Source organism: Sinocyclocheilus anshuiensis, unplaced genomic scaffold (genome assembly GCF_001515605.1).
Source record: "Sinocyclocheilus anshuiensis isolate Anshui unplaced genomic scaffold, SAMN03320099.WGS_v1.1 scaffold87, whole genome shotgun sequence".
In the NCBI taxonomy this organism is placed as follows: Eukaryota; Metazoa; Chordata; class Actinopteri; order Cypriniformes; family Cyprinidae; genus Sinocyclocheilus; species Sinocyclocheilus anshuiensis.
This window is the reverse complement of record NW_015549609.1, coordinates 1977596-1988191: the sequence shown is the minus strand read 5'-3', so window position 1 is coordinate 1988191 and position 10596 is coordinate 1977596. Positions and strand designations below refer to the sequence as shown.

At 34.4% G+C, this 10596-nt stretch overlaps 2 protein-coding genes across 2 annotated transcripts in view; both read left to right on the top strand.

Moving 5' to 3' along the window:
- The window catches only part of LOC107659108 (cytochrome b5-like), an 8915-nt gene extending 5416 nt beyond the window's left edge, over positions 1 to 3499 (top strand). The window contains exons 2-3 of the mRNA XM_016447935.1: positions 3239 to 3370; positions 3488 to 3499. Coding sequence (XP_016303421.1) covers positions 3239 to 3370; positions 3488 to 3499 — 144 coding nt within the window. The remainder of the gene's footprint in view (positions 1 to 3238; positions 3371 to 3487) is intronic.
- A 3543-nt stretch (positions 3500 to 7042) lies between these two features.
- LOC107659106 (pre-mRNA-splicing factor ATP-dependent RNA helicase PRP16-like) overlaps positions 7043 to 10596 on the top strand; it is a 28302-nt gene continuing 24748 nt past the window's right edge. Inside the window, exons 1-4 of the mRNA XM_016447934.1 lie at positions 7043 to 7198; positions 7578 to 7947; positions 9371 to 9582; positions 9662 to 9823. Of these exons, the coding sequence (XP_016303420.1) occupies positions 7631 to 7947; positions 9371 to 9582; positions 9662 to 9823 (691 nt within the window). The 5' untranslated portion in view covers positions 7043 to 7198; positions 7578 to 7630. The remainder of the gene's footprint in view (positions 7199 to 7577; positions 7948 to 9370; positions 9583 to 9661; positions 9824 to 10596) is intronic.

The window sequence follows — 10596 nt, the reverse complement described above, 5'->3', positions numbered from 1 at the left end:
ATCTTTTAAATGTTCTTTTCTAAAACAGCTTACTGCTTATATACACTTAAAGTCTTCCAGTTTTGTGGACATTCACACAAAGACCAGTCACTAATCAGGTGGCTACCCAGCATTTGACCACTGGATTTACAAAAATCATTTACATTTTAAGAAGGGTTATTTCAACATTGCATCATCTATTGATGAACACAATTTTTATTTTATTTATCACTCAGTAGGTTATTTAACCATTTATTGCTGTGTCTTTGGAAGGCTTTTTTTCTTTCGAACACATTAAAATGCACATTCACATTATTTCTTATTTACATGTAATGCACGGATTCCCCAAATTTTTTTTCTTTTGTTAGCTGAATCTTTCACCTTATATATTCATTTGCATGTTCACAGTTCTGTGACGTTGATCACATGGCATGCAGGTAAACAAAATATTAGTTTTTTTTTTTTAGTGAGTTTTATTTTGATTTGTTGTTACTTTAAAAATTATTTGTATGATTTAATTATTAGCTTTTCATTACACTTACGAAACCCCTGCAGTTCCTTCACAAACCACAGTTTAGGAAACCTTTACGTAATGTAATGTTTAATGCACTTCATTATGTTATTAACAACAAATGTAATATTTTCTTTGCATTTTTATATCAATATGGTACAATATTTATTAAATCAATTGGATAAATGAGTTGGTTCAAAAGTAATCAAAGTATTCTGATTATATTACCTAAAATGTGTAATGTAATCTACCCAGCTCTGTTCATTGTGCAACTAAACTGTAAAATGTTATATGAACAACCAGTTACTAACAGTAACAGGTCTTTCGAGTTGGACTAGGTAATAATTTGTGACTCAGTAAGTATAAGAAATGTTTAATTCAGGAAAAAGGAGACACCAAAAAGATTCACCGAAAGAGTATTTCAATACAATGTTCTGTTTGAACTGTTTATAGAACCAAAGATGGAATCGGTTCTGTATTGAGTGCGGTAGTCGGATTCCCAAAGTTAAAATCCATTCATTTCCTCCATAGGAGACAATAAGTACAATAATTTATAACCCTTCAAAGATGGACCTACTGTGAGGTTGGAGGTTGTTAATCGATATAAAAGCTTTTGCTGAAGCCATCGGTTCTCATTATTTCAACTTATATTAATTATTAATTATTATATATAATTATGTTTTAATATTCATGTTTGACAGTGGAGTTCATGGGGCCTGTACCATGATGGTGGCTGAACAAACTCAGGGTTATAGGATTAGTTTTGAGTTGACAAAACCAAACCAATCCAATCCGGCTTTGTTGGTGCCATGACCCTGATCATTAACGTTCTCTGTCAACAAAAGCATTGATCCTGAGTTTATGGAGCAGGTGCACATGACATCTGTAATGAACAGCCAATCACATGCCTTGAAACTGTGATTCACTTCTCACCAGAGAGCAATTCACTGCTAAAGATTAAATGATTTCTTTTTTTTTTTTTAAATGAAGAATTTAAACACAGCAAGTTGAAAAGAGTTGTCCATAAAAGAGGATAACTTAAAGAAAACATCTCGCCATGCAAGTGACAGTTGTGAAGTTAGTTTATGTAGTTGAATATATATACAGACACTAAAAAAATCAAGTCGTATGTAGTCATTTTTAAAACTTTATCTATTAATTCTAAAGCTTATTTATATTGCATATTATCCACACACACACACATATATATATATATATATATATATAATAATCTTTTATTTTTAATTTTAAAAAGTTTAATAATAATAAACTAAAAATGTCTCGTGTAATGGATTAAGATTATAATAATTATATAAATCATATCAAGTAATTATAATAAATAATCATCACTAAAAGCTAGACATTATCTTTAAAATGTTTTACTAAGTAGTTCCCTTTAATTTGGAGCAAGAGAAACTGGAGTGACTTTATTGTCTTAGATGTGTTACTTTGCTTGAAGCTGATTGGTCAGATTTCGGTTTGAGATCTCTAAACCAGAACATAACCTGCTATGGAGTAGGTTAGCCATGGAGCGTAAGTTACTATGGCGATGATAAACGCCACTAAAAACCAAACCACTTTAATGGCTCCTATAACCCAGTGTTGGTGCAAACTAACCTGAAACTTACCTTGCTAGCCAGAAAACCGGCATCATGGTATAGGCCTCTGGTGGAAAAACTACATTACCCATGATTCTGCAAACAAATCTCCACCATCAAAGAATCCCAACAAGCAAATTGCACATTCTTGCTCGCTCCTGTGAAGCACTGTGAATGACGCCGGAATCTGTCTTACTACGCTATTTAAATATTTTAAAATATATGCTATGCAGTAAATTTTGCAGTAAACAAACTATATTCTCTCTATATGTATAATCAGTCTTTAAATCACTATATTTTTCCATCACTGTTAAGTTCATTGTCATACACAATACTTCATAGGATTGTAGTTCTGTCCCTCTTTAAAGCCAAGTACCCCATTTACATTTTTATTTTCTAATCAATAGTTGTAATATTCTGATCCACTTCCTGGACCACGCCCGCGGTACACTGCATGTTTTTAAGGGTTAACTTCGTGACATACGAGAAAACAAAAAAACAATTAAGATACAACCAGCACAGCAGGTACAATCAGTGTTTTTGTCAGACTGCCAACAACGCTTCATGTTGTGATCCCATTGTGTTTTGACAAAAAATAAAATAGGCGGAATGTTTTTCTTTTTTTTTTTTCCCTTATTCAGTGTGTTCAAAGTTGTATTACTCAATACCAGTAAGACTCAGAGTGATTCTGAGGTTTGTTCGGTTAAGGAACAAACCTCAGAGTGTCACCTTTCAAAAGGGAGGTTCAAGAACAGCATGCAATTTACTTTGGGTATGCCTTTTTTTAGGCATTTAAAATTGTACAGGAATACTAAGGGGTTAATGAAGATATTTTAAAATCCCTATGGAAAAAATGAATGGAGGGAAAAAAAAAACCAAAACACTCCAGGAACCAAAAGTGCATTAATACACTATAAGAACCGGGTCTTGGATTCTAACCCTTCCATTAACATGTTTTGTACAAAAGGCTTACACAGAAATCTTGTTGTTAGTTGCCAGAGTGTCAAACTTTCTCACCATTGTTTGTATCATAACCTTTGAATTGTAAAGAGAGATTAGAGGTTGAATATTGTGCAACAGATATCATGTCACACAGCGCCGGTGTCCAAAGGATATCATTTATAAACCTTTGTCTTCTTTTCTTTGACAGCATCCAGGAGGTGAAGAGGTTCTGCTGGAGCAAGCAGGTGCAGATGCAACAGAAAGCTTTGAGGATGTGGGTCATTCTACAGATGCCAGAGAGATGCTCCAGCAGTATTACATCGGCGAACTACATATGGCAGTGCTGCTTGCTTTTCTTATAGGTTTATTAGTTTAAAGATGAGCCAAGAAAGTCTTTAGAAAGTGTTTTGTTCCTACTTGTATGTGACATTTTTGTGAAAATAATCGTCTAATCTAGGACTGCAACTAACGGTTATTTTGATAATCGATTATGTCTGATTAATCCGATTTAAAAATCCAAATGTTATGTTTTGGTATTTTATAAAAAAAAAAAAAAAGTGATTCTACATCTCGCTCAGTATTGTCCAAACAGTGTGCAAATTGAAGTTTGTGATATTTAAAATAGAGTTTGAGACTCACTGCCAGGACGAGCCTTTATGCAAACTGGAAATACTGGAATGGATTTCTAATGTTGAATTTAAGTTATGTGCGGAGGAAAACATGTCTCAAATAGATTAAATGCTTATGAGTATGTTTGAAGCTTAATATGAAGCTTTCTCAAGTTTAGGATTACTTGGACCATGTACGTTTCCTACAGTAGTTCACTCTGTGCCCTTTTTAAATGTGTATTTTCCATAGAAATGTGTTACTGTGGAGTCATGCTATTATAAAGAAATTGCTGTTTTAAATACAACATCGTATAAAGGGATAGTTCACCCAAATATGACAATTCTGTCATTTACTGACCCTCATGTCATTCCAAACCTGTATGACTTCCTTTCTTCTGTGAAAAACACAAAATAACGATATTTTTAAGAATGTTGGTAACCATGATCAAGTTTTGGTCACCATTGACTTCCATTGTATGGAGAGGGGGAAAAAAAAATTTGATGTTCCACAGTAGAAAGAAAGTCAAACGGATATGAGGGTGAGTAAATGATGGCAGAATTTCATTTCTGGGTGAACTATCCCTATAAGGAGAACTCGAAAATATTGTCATTTTTTTTCAAATGTTGTCATATCACTTTTGCATGAATGTGCAATTGATGAAATGTAGCATAGAGTTACAGTCATACAGTGCTTTAATGTTACATTTTACGCTTCTTTCTTACAATGAAGATTTCTATAGTGTGGTACCTGTATCTACAAACTTGAAATCGACTCCATTATTCAGCCTTTTTGTAATGCATTTGAGAGATCTTTAAATGTTGTTGTTTTTTTAACAATTTATTTCAATGTCAGTAAGAACATTAGTTTTGGGAAGTGTTTGATACATGAACTGTTGTACAGCTTGTAGAGTACCTGTTCATTACTCTTATGCACATGCTTCTCTAATGAATTGTTCTTAGCATTTCAAGCACTTGCATGTATATTCTAGCTCTACTAGAATTCGGTCAGGTCATGAAAAATCATTATATGCAAGTGTTGCCCTTAATGTTCAAAAGTATAAGTAAACCAAAATGTCTACTTTTGTTTGCTGCTTTTCTGTACTTGTTATTAAATCTTGCATTTCTTTTCCAAACAATATTGCATTTAAATAGTTTTTAATGAAATGCATTGAGTGAGTCATTATTATGCATTTATGTAGTCATATATTTTAATAATCCTCATGTATCATTACTACTGGATGATACAAACCATTTCTCTTCATAGATCCTTTTTTACATTTTTTTTTTATTCAGAGTGTCATATTTGTGTTTGCCTTTTAAAATCATTTGACATTCCTGCCCCAATAAATGTGCAAATTAATTATTTTCCTGCCAGGCCAAGTCGATGTGTTCAGCTATGTCTAACGATTGATGTTCATGTTTGTGTGCATTTTATATGTATAGTTATTGACGACATTGTCAAGTTTTTTTTCATTGGCTCACATATTAATGTCATCATTTAATTATAGTGGGAAAAGAACAAGTGTGTTAGTCTATAGATCCCTATCTGCTCTTTTAGTTCAACAACAGGAAAAATCAGAGTTCAAGACCTTTATTATTGCTCAATGTCATATATTTAATTACAAATTCTAATTTATCTGTCAGATTAGGATTATTTGTGGTATGTCATCGTGAATACGACTGATTTGCTGAATCGGTGTGTTTGTTAAAGGTTTCAATAAATGTTTTAAAATGCAAATTTAGTTGTGCAGTATGTAATCATCCTTTGTATATGGTATTTTAGACTGGACAAAATCAGGGAGATGCATTTGAATTTAAAATGGGTAGGTAGTATTAGTGCTAAAGTGTTTTTGGATGGTTCAAAGTGCAGACAATATTTGACAGTGCATGTGTTACTGGTTATTTCTGTATAGTTTAAATTTTACTTAATTTAAAATCATTTTGTGCTTAAAGTATGAAGTACACTTTTGAACTGCATGAGTTATGGCAATACATGATTACAATAAACATGATTAAAATGATTTAGGTTTGTCTTCACTCTGTGTGGTTACAAGATTGTTGCAAGGAGCTTCGCGAAAAATAATTACTAAATGCATATGATTCACTGTAAATATGCCAGTAACTGAACCGGTACCTTTGCGCGGCATAGAAATGAAATAATTTGTGTGATTCTGTGCTTTCACACACTTTCAAGAAAAGAGATTAATATAAATAAATGAATGAAATTAAAATAAATAATGAAATGTGCTGGGAAACTATTCATGTGAGGAAGAAATGTTTTGAAGTTAAGTCTGACTAATTTAAGTGAATCGGTTCTTTCGGACGGGTAGTTTCAATTGAATCGGTTAAAAAGATAATTCACCAATTCGCTAGTCATCACGCAAAAATGTTTCCAGGCGTCCACGAGCAGCACTTGTTTAACATGCTGTTATCAACACGTTTTCAATGAGCTTCGCAAATCTAAAAACGCAATGAAGTGCGACATTTCGTCGGTTCGTATAATAGTTTACTAACGCTTGAATGAATCGTTTGAAACAGCCGGTTCCCAATAGTGATTCATTCAGGAATCGGATGGGACGTCACTAGGCTGTGAATGCTGGGATAGTAATGGCGTCCTACTGTAAACAGTAGTTATTAGTGCTAAAGTGTTTTTGGATGGTTCAAAGTGCAGACAATATTTGACAGTGCATGTGTTACTGGTTATTTCTGTATAGTTTAAATTTTACTTAATTTAAAATCATTTTGTGCTTAAAGTATGAAGTACACTTTTGAACTGCATGAGTTATGGCAATACATGATTACAATAAACATGATTAAAATGATTTAGGTTTGTCTTCACTCTGTGTGGTTACAAGATTGTTGCAAGGAGCTTCGCGAAAAATAATTACTAAATGCATATGATTCACTGTAAATATGCCAGTAACTGAACCGGTACCTTTGCGCGGCATAGAAATGAAATAATTTGTGTGATTCTGTGCTTTCACACACTTTCAAGAAAAGAGATTAATATAAATAAATGAATGAAATTAAAATAAATAATGAAATGTGCTGGGAAACTATTCATGTGAGGAAGAAATGTTTTGAAGTTAAGTCTGACTAATTTAAGTGAATCGGTTCTTTCGGACGGGTAGTTTCAATTGAATCGGTTAAAAAGATAATTCACCAATTCGCTAGTCATCACGCAAAAATGTTTCCAGGCGTCCACGAGCAGCACTTGTTTAACATGCTGTTATCAACACGTTTTCAATGAGCTTCGCAAATCTAAAAACGCAATGAAGTGCGACATTTCGTCGGTTCGTATAATAGTTTACTAACGCTTGAATGAATCGTTTGAAACAGCCGGTTCCCAATAGTGATTCATTCAGGAATCGGATGGGACGTCACTAGGCTGTGAATGCTGGGATAGTAATGGCGTCCTACTGTAAACACAGTTGACGTTTACCGCTATGCTATTTCATTGAGTATTGTTATTATATCATACATTACATACGTTTTATCACACTGTGTAGAACAGGTTTGAGGAACGTATATGACTGGCATCTGAGGATATCGTTCGAAAGGTAAACCCGTTTTTTTTCTCTCTTGTGAATGAGGAGTTTCACACAGTAACGTTACTGCTGTAAGTTACAATAGCAAACATAAAGAGCTTCATCATGTAACGTTACATCAATCAGCCGTTTAACCATCAGCAGGAACTATCAGTATTAGAAATGACCTTTTGTAGTGGCATGTGGCAAAACTTGCCGCTTGAATTGTTTAGGGGCCATTTTAGACAAATTTATATGACAAGTTAACACTTAAACGTACATTTTCCAGTTTTTGACTTATCCTAAATCACATGTAATCATATTAATGTCATGTTTTATCAGCATGTGTTTACCTAGATCATAAAGACTGTGTTTTTGACCCAAATTAGTAACTTTTGGCAACCTCTTTTAGATACTTTACCAGAAATCCATCAGCTGAGTGCTGTGGTCAAGACCCTGACAGAGATGGAAGATGATTCCTCCCTGCATCGACTGGAAGGGAGTGACCCCAGTGTTCAGGTCGGGGGGCTGATAGTGAAGAAGAAGAGTGCTTCAACAGAACAGCATGTGTTCAGAGCTCCCGCTCCACGAACCTCACTCCTGGGCCTCGATCTGCTGGCCGCACAGAAACGCAAGGAGCGCGAGGGCAAGGAAAGTCTGGATGATCAACCCAAGAAATCCAAGGTGTCGTCCTACAAGGACTGGGAGGAGGGACAAAGTGATTCGGGGTCTGATGATGAAAATCAAGAAGATGGCGATAGCAGGAATGGGAAAAAGGAAAGGTGGGTTGTTCATCAAGAAAATAATTTGCATTACAGAGACATCAAGTTTTTTTTTTTTTAAGAATAGTGAGTCTCATTCACTAAAATGTGTATACTTAAATGTATTCTATATCTATGAAAAATTGTCGTAGGAACAACTGAAGCAACACGCACACAAAAATCACATACTGTGGGTGGCCTTATAACCGTGTTAAAGGGGTCATATGATGTTGCCAAAAAGGAACATTGTTTTTTGTATTTGGTGTAATGAAATGTGTTTATGCGGTTTAAAGTTCTTTACAGATCTTCTTTATGCACCAAGAGCTTGTAACACTTCAAAGAGAAAGGAAAAATTTAAATCGCATCATATGACCCCTTTAATATGACATTGTTGTCATGTTGTTTCAGTTGTTTCTACATTTTTGTTCCATAAATTTAAAGTTATTAAAAAGTTATTGGTTAAGCATAATTAGTTTGTACACAGATTGTATGCCCAAAATTAAATTAATTTCTTCACATGCAGTGAAAGAGTAACAAAAGATTCATTATAGCAGCTCGATCTGCGGGGTTTTACTGTCTAACAATGCAGAAAACAAAACAAAAATGAAATAAAATGAATTATTTTTAAAAAAGTCAGCTTTTTACTGAAATAAACTGAATAATTTTAACTGAATAAACTAAAACCAAAACTATGTAGACATTAAAAAAAAACAAAAAGTACTAAAAAAAATATATATATATATGAAAATAAAAATGTAAATATTAATCCAAAATGTTAACAAAAACTATAAAGGTCCTTGCACTCCGAGTCCAAAATTCTTGTCAAAAGTTTTTGCACATTAAAAAGTAAATACGACCTCACATTGTGTCAATGCTACGGATGCAAAAAACACAGAAAATTGAACCTGATCCGACAAAAGCTTTGGAGGCAGTGTGTAAACGTGATTGACACAACGTGAGGTTGTATTTATTTTTTAACGTGCAAACATTTCGGACGAGAATTTTGGACTCGGTGTGCAAGGATGTTAAAAGTGTATCAATGTTACTGAATTTTGAGGATGTGACCAAAGGCTGAAAAGGAAAAGTTGTGCTGAAAGCCCTTAAATGGAGATGGTTTTGGCGTGTTTTATGCAAATGAATAACATCAGCTCATTTAGAAATCTCCCAAGTTCATTAACATTAGAACAGAATTAAAAACAAATCCACACAATTATTAGTGAATGAGATCCAGTGAGTTACTTCCCAAATTCTATATTTATTTTTTTCTTATTTCTTCTTTTTCTTATTGTTGTAATTATATTTTCTCATGTATTTTAAACTATTATTTCGTTTATAATCTTTTCTCATCTTTTTTTTTAATCCAGAAAAGTCCTAATACCTCTCATCTTAAGCATATAAATAAATGCTATGCAGTCATGAGTTTATGTGTTACATGCTTCTACAGGAAGTACCGTGTCACTGGCTCAGAAACACCCTCAAACCCAGGAGGGGTTAGTGAGGAGTTCAAGCAGAAGCATCAACAGAGGGAGAAGGACAGACGTGAGCATGGGGTTTATGCGTCCTCCAAAGAAGACAAGAGCAGAGACAAAGACCGATCCAGAGACAGGGACAGAGACCACGATCGCTACCGTGACAGAGACAGAAGGAGAGACCGAGGTAAATCAGGTGCTCTCGGCCTGAGAGATCCCACCACAGAATTTCTGACTCTGGTCTTGGTTTTATGGGCTTTGTGCAGATGAACGGGAAAGCAGCCGCGGCCGTGGCTCCAGCAGCAGTCGCTCTGAGCGCGGTGATGGCAGTGTGAGGAGTGAACGCTCGCAGAGGGACGGCTCGTCCGACCGCATGAGTCGCGGTACTCGCCGCGATGAGCCCGAATCACCCCACAACAGATCCAAAGGTCAGTCACGCGTTCCCAGATGTGTTCAGGACACACTACCCTGATCAGTTTTAGCACTACTGAATGTCAGTTTTGTTACTTTTGTTATTGATTCCTGGGATTAACCCAAGTAGAACATTTCCTGTTGCATATTATGCATGCATTCCTAACTTGAACTATAACCTAATGTGGGAACTAGAGGGAAATAATAAGTTGAGAAGAATGTTGTTGAAGCCCCCAAATCCGACCCTAGCTGCACCCTAACTAGGGCTGCATAAGTAATTGAAATAAATCTGAAATCGCAATATGGCTTAGTGCAATAATCAAATCGAAAGACTGTGCTGTACTTCGATAGTTTACATGAGCTGCCTGAGTGAAGCGTGACAGTTTTACACTTCAACAGCTTATGACCCAGAATCTTCAGAGTTTCGGAGCGACTCCACACAAACTTTGCTGTTTGAGTTTGGGTTTATCAACAAAAGAGAAACTTTTAAGGGCTTTCTGTGGTTTTCAATCAAAATAAAAGTTAGCTAGTTTTAAGACATGCATTAATATTAGTATTGTAGTTTTGCAGTTGTAATGTAAAATAAAATATTATTATTATTATTGTATTATTTTTCTTGAATACTAATTTTTAAAAAATAACTCATTTTTTTCTTACATACTTTACAGTGGAATGTTCCAATATTATTATTTCTTTTGTTGTTATTTAATAAAATTAAATAATTTTGATATGTTTATTTTGTAATAATAATAATAGTTATTATTTTTATGTAATAATATCTCTACATTGT